At 37.1% G+C, this 16,844-nt stretch overlaps 1 protein-coding gene across 1 annotated transcript; it reads left to right on the top strand.

Annotated features, from left to right (window-relative positions):
• Positions 1 to 789: 789 nt before the first annotated feature.
• On the top strand, positions 790 to 13,767 carry LOC101854369 (dynein assembly factor 3, axonemal; the record flags this gene model as incomplete). The annotated part of the gene is given in 14 exon segments (XM_005110700.3): positions 790 to 831; positions 1,432 to 1,526; positions 2,138 to 2,231; positions 2,760 to 2,853; positions 4,317 to 4,380; positions 4,852 to 4,934; positions 5,280 to 5,373; positions 6,309 to 6,431; positions 9,063 to 9,185; positions 10,107 to 10,248; positions 10,732 to 10,848; positions 12,317 to 12,431; positions 12,839 to 12,913; positions 13,416 to 13,767. Coding segments are annotated over 14 exon segments (1,403 nt in total), but the record flags the coding sequence as incomplete, so codon positions are not given.
• Positions 13,768 to 16,844: the final 3,077 nt, after the last annotated feature.

The following is a 16,844-nucleotide window of genomic DNA, read 5'->3' as shown; positions in this document are numbered from 1 at the left end:
CTCTCTCTCTCTCCCTCCCTCTCTCTCTCTCTCTCTGTGTGTCTCTCTCTCTCTCTGTCTCTCTCTCTCTCACACACACTCACAGACACACTGCCTGCAGACAAAATTGCACACTTTCAAACTCAAGAGCGCTGGAACGTTTGTTAACACTCGTATATCACAGGCCGTCACGCGCTAACACAAGATCGCGTCCAAGTCTCGCCCAGACGTGAGATAGGGCTTTGTCATATATATTTTTATCCTAATGGGTTGTTGCGTAATTGAGAGTTCCCTTACTCTAAAATGACGAATGGTCAATGGGTCAAAGATCACTGCTTCATTTTCCTTCATCTCATGGAATGGAACGCTTGATGCAGGCCAAAATATTAAATATAGGCTATATTCACTTCCATTAAATATACGCCCCTGTCGTCACTAACTAAAACCGGCTTACTTAAACCAGCAGTGGACGCTCCGTCTAAACAAAACTTGAGTGTCGTGAACGTAGCCTCAACAGAGCCAGCAAACTGCATTCAGGGTGCCGTGAACGTAGCCACTGCGAACATAATATAATTAGCATGTATATATGAATAATAATACATGATGTTATCTTGTATTTTGTTGTTTAGGCCTACTAATGATATTTTCCGTTCCCCTGTACCATATTATGGGTCTCAAGTATCACGGGGACATACTGGTGGCCTTTTGAAGCTTGTTTGGTAATATTCTATGTTTTTTTCTGAGTTCTCTCTCTATCTTTTGTCGCAAATGTCTGTTTTTCATTGGTGTTATAATATTTTGTGACTCTAGGTCTTGCAGAGATGAGCTCCAAGCTGATTTGCAGCATTCCAGGTAATTTTATTGGATGGTATCCTTTGTTAAAGATCTGAAATCTTTGGATATGTCGATATGATGACATGTGACTTTTCACATTTATAATAATGGCATAATACTTATTGAAAGCAATATAGCATTCATACAATCTCCTTTATATCTTTGTGTACATGCTGTACTTGAACTCTAAACTTCTCACAGTGAGAAGATGTATACAGTAGTCTGAACTCTCCTTTAGATCAACTTTTCAACGATATAAGAACTGGCTTAGCCATTTTCGTGCTACAATTTAATTGTACATGGTATAAAGTTTTTCTTCTTTGTCACTACTAAAGGTATGTAAATGTGCACCAAACGGAAGTAATTGATTATTTATTAGGAATTTCTTTTGATAATGTTTTGTCTCGTGTAGGCATGGAAAGAATAAATCTGTACTATTTAAGACAATCAGTTATATTTTATAAATACTGGTACTTTGAATACTTTCTCTTTGCTTACCACCTCCTGGAGTAGGCCTACCCTTTTTGTTTGATGCAATATGCCTGGCTATTTGTACTGTCAATCAAAAGAGTGCAATGTTTTCTGAAAGAGTTGATGTTACTTTTGTTTGCTGTTTAGACGAGCTCCATATCCTGATTGTCGGTGCTGGAGATTTTCGACATGTTCTGATGACCGTAGCAAGAAGGTACAGGCACAGCAAGAAGAAACTGAAGGTAGGACAAAAGAATGATTAAGAGTTGTGTGTATTAGGAAAATTTGGTTTACTTTGAGACTTTGATCAACTGTCTAGTGAACATCTTTCATAATGCACTTTTATAAGAACAAATTTATAGTGGTTTGTTTTATTGACGGTTAGTCACGGGTTATCCAGGAAGAATTATATTTGCATACAATAGTTTAAAACTTCAGTGTATTTGACAGTGCTGAAATTTCCCCTTCTTTCAACAACCTGGTTGCTCCTTTTTAAAAAAAGACTGGCTACAAACTATTCAGCCTTCTATCTGTTTTACTGTATTGAGTGAATCTTCCCTCTGTCATACCAACCATTTGCGTTTCTTACCTCAACATTTCAACAATTGTTTCCCTTGCTCTTCTCATATACCCTTTGCTTGTCAGCTTTGTTTTGAATATCCTTTGAGTATACGTAGGCCCATATACTGTTTCATTCTCTTGTGTAAACACTCTTAGTATTTCGGTTTCTCATGTGTTACTTTGAAAACGATTAGGAAAAATTCATGATATTACATCTCTGAAAAGTAAGTTTTTAAACTGCAACAAATTCTCCAAGTTGTAAATGCTTTTTGTTTTTTAATCTTATGAGCAGTTTTACGTAGTGGAGTCTGCATTGGAGTTGTATGCAAGGGACATTCTGTTCACGATGATAGCCTTAGAAAAACAAGAAAATATGGGTTTACAAGGTGAGACATTTGTGCCAATGGTCATTTCGTTAAATGTTGTGAATCTGAAAAAGATGATATAAGTGTTTACAGGGTACTTCTGAGCTTTCTGTCCGCTTTTTTGTTGTATTGTACTCATAAACTTTTACAAATGAATATTGCAGTAATTTTCAGAGTGTAGTATGTGAAGTAAAAACCTACTCTATCTTTAGCTAGTACTTGTAGAGTTTTAATTTGAATGGAAAAATGAATATGTGATATTGTTACCTATAGTAACATCATTGACCGATGGCCTTTTGCTGAAATTAAGAATGACGTGAGTAGGGTGCAATTACATCTGATAGACTAAGTCTAGCATCCATGCGAGCTGTATTTCTTCTCAATGATATTTTAAAATATCTTTTAATGTGTATTTTTTTCTGCTGTTTACACTGGTTGGTTATATTGTGTACATTAATTTCTGCCTACTTGACCTTTTACCTGTAGTCTTTTGATGTGTGGCCATCACACTGAAGATTTCGCTCGTGTAATTTGTTCTGCATTCTACAGATAAAACGGAATTGTTTTTGGAACTGTACGGCAATGCACTGGTTCGTGAACAAAGCAGTCAGTATGTGGAAAGAATGTCACATGAACTGATCCAGTAAGTTAATACTCCTAGTGTTTTTGAAATGAGTTTTTGTGCAATAACTTATAAACTTGAAATATGCTTTCAAAATTTTGTTCCTCTACAAACCATATCTGAGTCCAACTGATATACATTTGTGATAGTCTAACTTGCTCTTTTGACTCTGCCTGAGTGCAGTGATACTTCATGTTTTCAACACGACACACAAAGAGAACCAGTTATCTGAATAATATGTCATCTTCTTTTTTTCCATCTGTATGCTGTGTGTAATTTTTTTACTTGAGTAGCAAAAAAAGAAAAAAGAAAAAAAAGGTAGAAAAATAAATGATTTACATAAAAAACTTTATTCGCAAACTACATTTGTGAGGCATCGTGGTGAAATCAGGTGCTCGTCAAAATAACAAAATTGGGGAAACAGGCTTTTTCCCACTTGTTTTGCAATTCTAATCAAATTTTTTGTTTTTTTGTTTAACCCTGTTATGTCCAAACAAAAACTCGTTTTCGCATCATTTATTTTGAAAAAAACGTTGATTAACAGCTCAAAATATGTAATTTTCCTGTTTTCAAGGACTCTTTATATAGCTATTGAAGTTACCAAACTTCGGCTGCCATTTTCAAGCAATTTTTACTGCTGAAACCAAGTGAACTTACCTCTTTCCATCACAAATATCTTCACTTCTGCTCTAGATAGATGGGCATTTTTTTCATCAAAAGCAAGATGAATGAAAAAGCTTTAAGGTGATACCAACAACTCCACATGCACAAAAATTAACGAGGGCCTGATTCCACCGCGACGTGACACATTTATCTGTTACTTTTCACAATATTTATGTTGTCTTGTGTAATATGAAGACATTCATTTTTGCTCCTCTCTCTGTTCTCTTTGGATATTTTTACAGGCCATTGGCAATTTTTTACAGCCAGGGATGTTTCTAGGAATTGTGTGTTAATATTGCTTGTCTTCTCTTTTTTTCCTTGTTGTTATTACTTCTTTTTATGGGATCTGAAACATTCTGGCAAAAGTGAGATACAAATGCTAGAACTTGGGATATTGATATATATATTCGAGTTCCAGTCTACTGCCATTCACATTTCCTATTCTTTTGTTCGCTCTCTTGTCTAAATTAGCCATGTTTGATTAGAAAACATTTCTGATGATAGGGTATGCTAAGGTAGTATTTGTTTTCTGTTCTTTTACATTTATAATTCTGTAGTGAAGGTTCATCTAACTCTTGACTTTTATAAGTAACAGAAGTGGTACTTTGCCTCCAGATTCTTCTATGCTTAACAGGCTTTGGAAATTCTTGGTCTTTGCAGTACCTTTGTTGGTAATTTTGTTTTGCCGTGTTATTCAAAGAATGTTTGTAAGGCTTTTCTTTACAAAAATATTGAGCTTTTCTAAAAATGAACATATTCAGTTTATATAAAGGGTATGCACATGTTGGTAAATACACAATCACCCCATTCTGTATTCACAGTATGGTCACAGATTTTGACTACCTTGAAGAGAAGTTGCCACTGTTTGATTTGTCTGCGTTGAAGGTATGTTGTAATCTTAACTTGTAAAATTTGTACATAATGTTGTTTGATTACCATGTTATGGTCACAAGTTATCATGAGCAATGAAACAGTCAATTTTATTGTCAGTATTTTCTACTCGCACATGTTTACTTACTTTCTTCTTGGATCAAACTGAAACTTTTTTTTCTTAATGTGGGCATTGTAAGTTTTTTTTTTTCTTTTCAAATTCTAATTCTAGGATAATAGGGAAACAAATACATGTTTTTAACAGCTGTAAATATCCCTTGGCAGAGAGTAAAAAGAAAAAGATCCTGTATGATGATTGTTCTGAACACATATAATGCCTTTCCCCCGTTAATTCATTTAATTTTGAGAATGGATAAAATGTTATTTAACCCGTGTACAGAAATCCACAAGAAGTTTCTCAGGAAAATAGGTATTACAAGTGAAGTCCTTTGCAAAATGTTTTATTAAAAAAAAATTCTTTTGCAGTACAAAGAAAGAGATTTTTTGGAGGGAATTTTCAAATTCTGGCGCAACAAAGAGAAGCAACTTTTTGATATTTCACAATGTTGGTGAGTGGAACCTGTAGCTTGCGACAATAACCCTTGTGAAAGGACTTCTTATGTTCATGTTTGACAGAACAATTTCAGTTATGTAAGTAAGATGTCCATAAGCAATGTGAAATATATAAAGAGTTATACGAACATGTTTTGAGGAATTTAAACAGCTGAGTTTTATTCTATGCTTTAGATCTCAGTCCCTTTAGCCAAGAAGTAAAAAGGGAAAGTACCAAATCTTCACCTAAATATTTTCGAGATTTGAAGATTGATTGCAGCACACTTTTTTTGCATTTGGTCTTTGTTACATAACATTTTGTCCTTTTTTGATCATACTATGTATTCCATATCCATCAATAGGGACTTGCGACAAAGACAACTGCTTGGCGTACGATATGACAGCAAGATGAATGCATTTGACTGGGACTACAATATGGCGCTGATAGAAAGAGGGGTGGGTCTAATTCTCAAACGCTTTTTTTGTTACAAACAATTTTATTGTGGATGTTTTCACGGTGTCTCTGAGAAGTTCTACTTCTTTTCTTTTCATCTATTGTTTCTGTCTGTCTGTCTGGGTTTTTTTTTCCTTGCATGAAAAAATTGTTACTGTGTTAATGTGCATCTCGTTGCTCAAACTGATAACTCGCTTTTCACTGTATGATTAGCATGATAGCATGTTCTTTAAAACATGAAGCTGATAGTTATGGTATTTCTCTTTATTTACCTCTGTGGTATAAGATGATTTTTAGTCCAAGTCTCGAAGTACTGATAGAAGAATGAAGCAGTGGCTGATAATTAGGGCACTAGTTTTGAATTTTTGCTGCGACATACATTTGTTCTAAATAGTCTTCTCTTTTGCTGTTCTATTTTATAATGCTGTTACAAAGAGGAATCTCATTGGCACTGTTGGTTTAATTCTAACATAGACCCAAATGCACAAGCTCCTTTCCCTTCTTTGTGAAAAATCTGACTACTGATATTTGTTACGAGATTTTGACATAAACTAAAAGATTGATACAGCGTAGCCATCTTCTGGAAGGGGGAAACTGAAGCTGTGAAAAATACAATATAATATAAGGTATAAAGTGTGTTCTGGATTGGATCTGTGTTCCATTTAGACCTCTGCTAAACCCGTGACCAGGAAGGCAATCTCCGCTAAAATGTAGAGCTGGATACTGGATAGAAAATGATTCACTTTCCATTTCTTCAAGCCGATTGTTCCGAAAGTTATACTTTGAGCGTTAAAGCAAAACTTCTCTTAGTCTACTGCTGAAATAAAGCGTTTCTTTAGTATCCACACATTCAGTTTGACTTGTAATCTTGCTAACAGTCTGAAAAACCATAACCAGTTTGACCCTCCTGCTTAAAGATGACTTTATGTTTCGCCAGGGTTCGATTGTGCATCTGAAACAGTACAAGGACTGGCGGTCAAATGGAATTGCTTTTCAAATTCGGGAGGGAACCTATGATGTTCCCAACAGAACTGTGGCATCAGGAATGGTCTTCAAGCACGTATGTATTTAAAGTTTTAGTTCATTGTTTGTTTTTGTGAGAGCAAAACCCTATCTGACAGAAATAGATCAACCATGCAGGTGAACCCCACACTTCAGGGTTATGGGGTTCTGTTTTTTGTAAGATCAGACCTAAAGATCAACAGTGCTATGTGGGCAGAGATGAAAGGAAGTACAGTCGAACCCCGTTACCGCCTATCTTGGGACGGGTATGAAGTTGGCGTTACAGCAGGGCTGGCGGTACAGCAAGGTTTTCATGTCCTCTGTTAAATACATGTAGCAGCCACGGTCCAACATCAAGGGAGCTTGTTCAGCAATCACTAGATGAATTAATGAGTTATCTCCCTTCAATTTGTCACTTGGACTTGATTTTGAGTCATCACAAATAACACCACAGGCATCTGCCAGCTTGTCAGTTATTGAGCTGATATCTGGCGACTCCAGATATTTTGGTGGGGGACCAAGATGGCGAGGTTCCTTTAAATTTTCTGCGAGCGACTTAAAAATTTAATTTAATTTTTTAAAATATTGGCCAAGGCCTAAAAATAATAACATTTTCATAATTAGCTCATCAACATTGGCTCCCAGTGAAGGCATGAATTCAGTACAAAATAATTGTTCTTTGTTTTAAGTGAGTCAACAACATTACACCATCATATCTTTGTGACATGGTCATCGAATATATACCATCTCGGCCTTTGAGATCGGCAAAGAAAAGACTTTTAAGAACTGTCCAAAGCATATGTCAGAGACTCAGAGGAAGAGCTTTTTCACACCACGCCCCCTCCCTGTGGAATGCTTTGCCAGCTCATCTACGGGAGTCTACCTCTGCCACTTCAACAAAATTCAAATCAGTACTTAAAACGTTTTTGTTTCAGTCCAGCTTCAATCTGTATCTGTAATTTTCGACATTCCCAATACAAATATTACTATGTTCTCTCAGTATTATGTTCTCTCAGTATCGCTTATTCGTGCTGTTCTGTTTTGTAACAATTTATGACTGTGTGATGTCATCAATGTGTATGAGGGTGTCTGGGTAAGTTTTGTGGGATTGTCTTTACTCAAGGATGTACTAGAGAGAGAGAGAGAGAGAGAGAGAGAGAGTGTGTGAGAGAGAGAGAGAGAAAGAGAGAGAGAGAGAGAGAGAAAGAGAGAGACAAAGAGAGAGAGAGAGCGACGGAGACAGAGAGACAGAGAGAGAGAGAAAGAGGATTACTAGGAGCTGTGCGCTGCATACATTCTTTGTATTGTTGTACAGCGCATTGAGCACTTCTTTGTGGAAAGGCACTATATAAATGCAATATGTTATTTTTGTTATTATTAAATTTAGTTGGATTCACACAGGGAGCAAAATTGAATGCTGAATTAGAAATATATGTTTTTTTTTCCCATTGTATTTTTCTTCATTACACGATGTATTGTGTTCGCTTGCAACACATTACATCACTGTACATCTATACATATTGCCTGAATTCTACAAGGCAAGGGTGGGGAGGTGGGATGGATGGGGAGGGAGCAAATCTACAAAAAGCGTTTGATCTAGACCAAGGCCTAGCTCCTATAAAGACTTGTGTGTGAAAGATTGTCAAGCAACCACAGAGTGGATGTGCAGTGCTCTAGCTCTGTGTAGCCTAGTGTGTATTACTGTGTTCTTCTGGTGGCCAGTTTGCTGGCGGTAAATGGGGTAAATTTACAGTAGTTTGATAAAGACTGTACAACTGAGACAGTTGGCGGATGGCGGTGTAAAGGCGCAAATACTATGTTTATATAGGGAATTCTTTTCATATGTCAGCAAATCCTGGTGGTACAACGAGATTTGACTGTATGATGAAAATGTGCCTTTGCCATGAACTGCACCCATCTGCTGTGGTATTTGTTCGCATCTCCCCATCTCGTCGTGTTGGAGCTTTTTTAAAATTAATACTGGTAATTTGATAGTCCAAAGTTGATGAGTCTATCTGTGGTATTGATTTTTATTTGCTCAGAGTTTAAAAGGAATTATAATGCTACTTTTGGTGCTTTTCTACTCCTAATAGTTTCCAAAAAGGCATGATGTAAATTTTAAGACTGCAAGTAAAATTCTGAAATCATTGGTTTTCTTACTTATTTTACTTCTGCATTTTTCAGCATATAAGGTACTACTTTTTTCTTCAAATTTTATTTGTATGTTATACCTTATAATCTGGTGCTCCTCATGCATGGGTAAAAATGTTTTGGCTGTTTGTATGTCGAAATCTGAACATAGGACTGTGACATACTCAAAACAGCACAGAAAAACCCCCAACACTACCAGTGTCTCTTAATTTGCTCAAAAAGAAAATTGATATGTAGGGAACAGGATAATGACTTTTACAGTTTGTTAATTGTTTACTTAATTTAAAAAAGATTCATGCTCCCCTTGAATCATGTTATGGCTCCTACGTTGTTTCAGCTGTGCATTGTAGGATTATGGACCATCACTAAACTTTGGTTTGTTAAAAAAAAACCCCTGAGATTGGGGGAGGGGGTGAGCCTTATAATCCAAAATATCTTGATGCCGGCAAAATAATGCAGCTTTTTTTCCAACCACCTTTTTTTTGCCAAGTAGCTGTCTGACCTCATGACTATTCTGACTTTTTCTGTGTGTCCAAAGGAAGGAGAAAGATATCCAAGGCGAGGCTACTGGGGAGACATGGTGGTTTCCCCGTACATCCCATTCGGTGTTGAGACAGAGGAGAAGTCTTTCTTTAAGAAGCAAAACAACATGCACACAAAGGTACACTTACAAGCTTCTGGAGTGTGGAAAGTAGTGAATGAGCTGATTTTGTAAAAAAAAAGTTAATTAGTTGCTGTTGTGTAGTTGGTAGAATGATCCAGATTTTGCCTAGAACGAAGGTGCTTTTCACAAATAAGGGATTTTGTGACCAGAATGCTGAGCTTTACTTTTCCTGTTGAGTTTAGATAAACTTTGTTTACAGTATCCCACCATCAATTTGGATATCTGTATCCCATATAGTTTATGAGCATTTCAAATTGAGAGGTCTTTGAAAATAGGTAATTTATTTGATGCTTTGTAATACTCCCGTCGAAGGAATTTAACAGACACAGAGTTATATTTTATTGTTGCTTGCAAATTTAAGATGTGTCTTTTTTTAAAGATGTAGGTGCCCCAATCGACATGATTTAGACAATTTAGGAGACGAGCTTCAACTTTGCCTGTTGGGGCCAACCCAGGATGAGAGAATAAGAACATCCCAGCAGAAAGACTGAGATACTTGATAAAAAGTCTCCCAACACAAGAATCAAACTCAGGCTTCCTAGTGCAGTGGCAGAGGGCTTCACTGCTGTGCCATGTACACGGATTAAGATGAGTCAAAGGATCTTAAGAACGTTACCAGAACCAGTCACATTTTTTGTGACTTAGATCAGTGTTTTACAGGGTTTTTTTGAAGAGGCGTAAAAGGTGTTGGGCCAATTTTAAAAAATTGGTTAATTTTGCCCAAAGGGTGAAAAAATATTGATTTCTTTGATTTCATTATTTTGACGAGCACCTGATTTCACCATTATGCCACACAAATGTGTTTTACAGAATTCACTGTGCTGAGCTTGGATAAAAGGTAAGGGATATTATGAAGTTTTTTGTTTTGACTTTCCCTCTATACACTTCTTTTTACTCATTCGATTTTTCTGACTTCAGACTGCAGAGGATGTGTCAGAGTTCAATGTGACTGCCCTGTTCCACGAGCTCATGATGAAAGAGAAGTATGAGCTACCGAAAGTGGAAGAAAAAGATGGGAAGGTGGAGGACAAGTCTGCTCCTCAGACAGCTACTCTGGAAGGTTGTCACAAATACCCTCTTCAAATACTTTCAGAATGCAAGCATTTATAACAAAAGATGTCTAAAAATGCTTGCCCATTTTTAAAGTTTTTGGATACAAACTGATTGAATTCCGAATTTGCATTCTTTTCTATTGTCTTGGATGTAGTATACCATACCTGCTTATTTAGTCAACCCATAATTGTTTTTTAACAAATTCTGAGGATTTAAGGGAATGTATTACCTAACAGTGTTACAAAATGGTCCTCATGCAGCAAATCCCTTTGAGAATATTCAGCTTACCTTCAGGTTTTAAATCACTAGTTGTATTATTATTTTGTTTTACTGTCTTTCCTCTTTTTTTACTCTTCTTCACACTGTCAACATTAAACTTTTTTTTTTGCTTTTCATTTTGTCAACCGAGCTACGCCTATCCTCTTTCAGATTAAGATTGACTTAAAAGTTACTCTTTTCATAACAAAAAGGTCATGGTCTTGTGTTTCAGAGATCACGGAGGAAAATGAAGAGGAGGAAGCTGAAGAAAAGTCAGAGGTCAATAAAAGCGAAAGTGAAGAGAATGAGGACAAGAATGAATCCGCTGTCCCAGAAGAGAAGTCTCATGGTAAATTTTTCTTTGACACCAGATAGCCTTGTCTTCTTCTTCTTCTTCTTCTTCTTCTTCTTTTTCTTCTTCTTCTTCTTCTTCTTCTTCTTCTTCTTCTTCTTCTTCTTCTTCTTCTCCTTCTCCTTCTTCTTCTTCTTCTTCTTCTTCTTCTTCTTTTTCTTCTTCTTCTCCTCCTCCTCCCCCTCCCCCTCCTCCTCCTCCTCCTCCTCCTCCTCCTCCTCCTCCTCTAAATGGACATCCCAGTCTCTAGTGCGAAGGCTGTCTACAATGACCACTTTTCTCCTTGCCAATAGATGGTCGTCTTGGACAGGTTTGACTGTAATCTGCAGCAAGAAAAAAATTAGTAACTCTGTTAGACTGTCTGTAAAAAAATATTTGAGTTGCTTTTATATTTTGTGCAACAGAAAAAACCCCGCCTGGGGAATGGTCAGGGTTTCAAGAGTTTGACTAAATTTGAAAGTTGACAAGCTACAACTACAAACAGTTTTATTTGCCTAGATTTTTTTATTGAATGTAAGCTAAAAGAGAAGATATTATTCTGCAGGGTACACCATCTGCTCAGTTGGCAGCTATCATGTTGATCTGTGATGTAGGTTAGTGGTCCCCAACCCCTGCACTGGTTGGTGGGTCATTTGGTTCCGCACCACACAGGAAAAGGAAACAATATTATTGTCCTTTTAAAAATTATTTATTTGATTATCAGATTCCGAAAGGTGTTTATTTTGAATAATGACGGGATTCTCTCCTGTGACTTGATATGTGACGTGATAGTTACTTCTCAGCATGTATTATATTAGATATTTACTCTCAAACTGGTCAAATATCTTTTTCGATGTATTTATCCACTACATCTTGAAGACTGGTCTGTGAAAATATGTCTTACATGAAACCTGTCTGTGGCGCAAAAAAGGTTGGGAACCACTGATGTAGGTGACCTTGATTCAAATCTTGTTTTTCTATCTGTATAGAATTAATGTTTTAATGAATGTTTCTTGTTACTCACGTTTCAACTTTATTTTGACTGTTCGTGAATTTTTATTGCATTGTATATTTTTAGTGAACACATTTTCAACCTCACTGCGAGACTGTTTTTCTGGTATAAGATTTTACACATATGCATTTATATTATATTTATAATACTTTGTTTTACGTACACATTTGTGTCGATTAATTTTTAAGATGTGATGTCTTTTTCATTGTAATGCGCATTGAGCATCTTTTAGGAAATGGAAATGCGCAGTATAAATGCTATTTATTATTATTATTATTATTATCAGGCGATCATGAGGTTTGGTTGTTTTGGGAGTTTCTAGGTTATCCACCCTCTCGGCTCAGTCCTGTTTGAAACGGATGTCAAAGTCAAAGGTCCCAGAGGTCCATCAGCTGACAGCATTGAAGTGGCATTTAACCGATATAAACCGATACAATGCCATCGCTTACTTTTTTTTTCTCAACCTCTTTTCAGAGTGGCTTCCCCTTGAAGATGTCAAGGTGATTTTTTTGCCTGTTGCTTGTACTGCTGACCTGGTGAAGAAAGCCAAGTACAAGAAACTCTTCAATGTTGTGTTCTTCTCAAATAGGTGAGTCTACATCCAGTGTAACTTACACACTTCTTATTCTGATTCTGGATTTGTTCTTTTTGTGATTACGACAATAGTAAATGTTCTATTCTTCAGTCTGCAAAACAACTGTTTTTTTGCAGAGATAGATCTATGCTACCAATTTTGTTACATGGGTGTAGAGTTTCTTGATTTTCAGGCATCCTTAATGTTTTTTTCCAAAGGTACTTGTATTTTATTATAGTGACTGGAGTGTGTTCTACTTTTGGGTGGTTAATGTTTCAAGACACTGGAGCTTTTAAAGCAGTAAAGATTAAAGACCCTGCTAGCGACGTAAAGGGAAAAAGTGGAGTTCTAACATAGCAGATAACCTTTTTTATCTTAAATTCTTTCCTATCTAGTTCAAGTCTTGTTCATTCCTTTCACAGCATGGTGCACCATCTAAAGCCAGAGGTTTCTGAACTTTTTGCTGACAAGTGCTCCTTGATACTGGAGACAGCCTTGTGAGTGAATCTTGTTTTCTGACAAATTTACTGTAGTTTTCGGGCTATTAAGATTGGTTTTGACACAAAAATCGCATTTGTATTTCTTGTCAGCGCAATAACCTTATTTTTATCAACTGTGTATTTTATTGAGGATGAAAATAATAGTAATGATAATAGTAATAACAATAACAAAAACAACACAAATAATGATAATATAATCACAACAAGAATAGTAATTTGAAAACAAAGTACAACATGACAACATCAATAATAAAGATAATGGAAGAAAATACTAGCTATGATAATAATGATGATAATAATTTTAATTATATGAATTGCCGGTTGTGATACTGGTGTCAGTTTTCTTCTGTTCAACTAAAACTGACCTAGAAGCTTAGGCTGAAAGTGTAGTATTGATCCTTTTCCATTCTGCATTCAATAATTTATGCATGAAATACTTTAAGATATGAGGTAATGAAGGAATAGAGAAATCTGAGCTGTCGTTTTATGTTTTCCTCAGATTTATGCTTCAGTTGAAGGCAGAGCATGTACAGGAATTTGTGAAAAAAACCACAGGGCTGGCAGAGGCTACTGGGTGTAAGTCTCTGGAAGCTTGCGATGACCTTCAGGACTCCTATATAAAGTTTTACTATGAGAGATGATCGAGCCAACTGTGCTGCTATGAGTGAGAATAAAGTGTTGTGTTGTGGCTGCTTCTAAATGTGTGGAGAAGGGTTATGACCGAGAAAATGTTGACCTAATGTACAGACATTCCAGTTGTTCAGTTTGGATTTGTTTGACATATTTTATTTTGTGACCTTGTGTGGTAGTTTTTGTTTTAAAAAAGTGAATAAATGAAAATATGTACAGATGCTTAGTTTTATTCAAAATGTTGACGCTGTTTGTTCAAAGTTATTTAAAAATTGACACAAACTCCCGAGGGAAGTTTCCTCACTGACAATCAAGCTTCAGATGTGTTGAGCTAGATGCACAAAACTAATTGATTGAACCTTTATCTAGATAAAACTCAGGGGCTATAACAAAAAGTCCAGACATATTCCAATCCACGTAAGATTAATTCCAAATCATTTTTACTTCCCTTCTGTTGATTTGGAATGAGGGCGGTAGACTTCTTTGAGCCTTCAAGATAAAAATGAAAATGTCTTGCCCTGGAGGCAAACAACTGTGAGGTCTTTGGGTGCTTCCAGATAATGGATTTTTGTTGTTCAAAGCAGTGAGTTGAAGACTGACAGTGTTGTTGAAGACTCACTATTGAATCATTCCCTGAGTAGAAGAGAACAAGTCACAATATTTCGCCTGCGAACACAACACATACCACTAAATTCCTACCTTAATAGGATCCGCAAGGATACCCCACCCGACTGCCCGTTGTGCGACTGCCAGGATGAAACAGTACCACACCACCTCTTTAACTGCCCAGCACTTTGTGACCTGCGTAGCACCTACCTACCTGCCTCCCCAGACATCGGAAACACTCTATACAGCGACAAAGCACAGCTGATTAAAACCTGTCAATTCTTTGCCATATCGACTGACCGAAGGGCTAGAACCCAAATGGCTGCTGGATCGGAAAAGTAAAAGTAAAGTAAAGTAATCATTCTTGCACATCTTGATTTACATTTTCCGGTTAATTGTGGATGCACGACATTCACTAGAAGTATATATGTTCTACCTTGAGTCAGTAATCATGGCAAGGAAGCTTTAGAATGGAAAGAAAAAAAAATTCTGAAACATGAAAAATACCCCTTTTTATCAATACTAAAACTTATAAGCACAGCATTGAATTGAAATAAAAATCCACTGGCACCTTTGTAGCCTATTTGATAAAAACTATAAATGTGTCTTGTTTCATTATAATCTAGAACCTAGTCACTGCGATCTCTGCTGCCCAGGACAATCAACAAAGAGAGATCATGACTGGTTGGGCAGTGAAATCAACGCCGGTCACCTTCTGATTTAAGACTAATAATAAGAGTACGGGCACTGATTTTAAGGGGAAAAAAAAATGTGACGTAACCTTTTTAATAGAAAGACACAATTTGTCCTTTGATGAAGTTCATAACTTTCTGTAAACAGTAGCAAACAATCTTTTTAGTCGACAACTTTGAATGTTAAAGGGTTCGGAATTTGATGAATTGACCAAGTTTTTGCTGACCTTTATACCTTCCATATTATGCTAGCCTTGTTTTATAGAAATACTGCAGCAATAAATTACTTCCTGTGAGCAAAATACCATCTCTTGTATTGTATGCGTTCATTCTGATCCTAGAAACGTATGTTTTTTCAGGGAAACATGTTCTATTCATGTACAGGCACAGGTTTGATTTGAGAGAGCTGACAGATGAATGGTACTTGGACATTCACAGGGTGTGCAATAGAAGTTGTTGTTTATAGACGTATCTTATTGTTTGTGTTGTAATAAGTCATAACCAGGAAACGTGGAGGCACCTGACGAAGCTCTCTATCAATATCATACAGCGCCCCTTCGATCCTCGTTGATTATTGGATCAGTAAGCAGTAAGTGAGTCAATAAGGGGGTTTGTCTTCAACAATTATTCTGGTTGGGATTCGTTGATCAGTGAAATCATCTAAAGGATTTGGTTCGTCATAAGGTACAACTGATATTGCCACATTAGGCCTCTAGCTTGAGTGTTTTCTTTTATTTAGTGTTAGTTTTTTTTTCTTTGAGCACTCTTTCATTATGTATACTTACTTAAGGCTTGAGATTGCTGATTTCTTAATTGCACGTAATCGCATGTTGGCATCTGAAAAGAATCACTCCCTGAGCAGTCCGAGCAGCGTACGAAAAGGGATGGACGGGCAATAGATAATAGTACTATCCCTTATAATTTTGAAGCGTTTGGACTGAAAAACAACCTTAGTTGTGATCATTCAACAAGTTCCCTCTAGGCGATAGTTGGCGTCGGTTACCACTACATGTTTTCAAACAAACAAAAGACGCTACTGCGTACTACTTTTTCGGTACTGAGAGAACTATTTCCACCTAACGTAACACTTAGTAATAGACAATAGGCCTAGATCTGTATTATTGATCGTATAATTGTCTGTTGTCAACTCCAAGCGCAAAAATGTGATGGACACAGGCAGGCAGTCAGATTAGAGGGATTTTTTTCCTTGTTTGTGAGTGTTTTACGGTGCTCGCAACTGCATATGAGCCCGCGGGACACATCAAACATTTTCAGTTGGTATGGAATTTGGAATTTTGCCCGGATGGCGGCCGAAACCTACTCTTGTCTTATCGATTTTGGACCACCAAGGGATCTTTAACGTGCGCAACTCGGGACGTCCGAGATTTTTCTCCCTTGTCCAAGAAGGTTAGGTGTTGATCTTTCCTACCATAAGATCAGGAGTGTGGCTGAAGGACAGCTGTAAGAAGCCAAGGAGTAGCAATAGAAAGGTTGCAGAAAGAGTCCGGAGCCCAGAGGAGGGGGCAAAGGAGGTGAGGGCGTAGGGACAGAAAGTGGCATGTGGAGACGAAAGCAGAAGACAAAACATTGCTTGAGAGCAGGAAAGGATGTGGAAGGAAACAATTTAGAGAAGGAAAATTTCCGTTGCTATCCGGATTCGAACCCGGGACCTATTGAAAGAGGGGCGAGCACCTTAGCCTCTAGGATACGAGAGCCTCCATAGGAGCCCTTTAGTTGTAGCAAATTACCGTCACACACGCATCAAGGCCATGTTCTGTCTGCTCTACTAAAAGCACAATGCTGTGAAAGACGTCGGTTTAAAAAAAAATTCTCAGTAAAGCTAGAGGATAATTGGGATTCAAATAGATATGAATGGAAACCGACGTCGATGGACAAAGCTACAAAAGCCTCATCATGCAAGGTTTCTAGATCTATATAGGCCTACATTGTGTAGTTGTCCCCACGGAACTATAGATCTAGATTCACACCCCCCCCCAAAA

This window comes from Aplysia californica, unplaced genomic scaffold (assembly GCF_000002075.1).
Source record: "Aplysia californica isolate F4 #8 unplaced genomic scaffold, AplCal3.0 scaffold00933, whole genome shotgun sequence".
In the NCBI taxonomy this organism is placed as follows: Eukaryota; Metazoa; Mollusca; class Gastropoda; order Aplysiida; family Aplysiidae; genus Aplysia; species Aplysia californica.
This window is presented reverse-complemented; position numbering and strand designations above follow the sequence as displayed.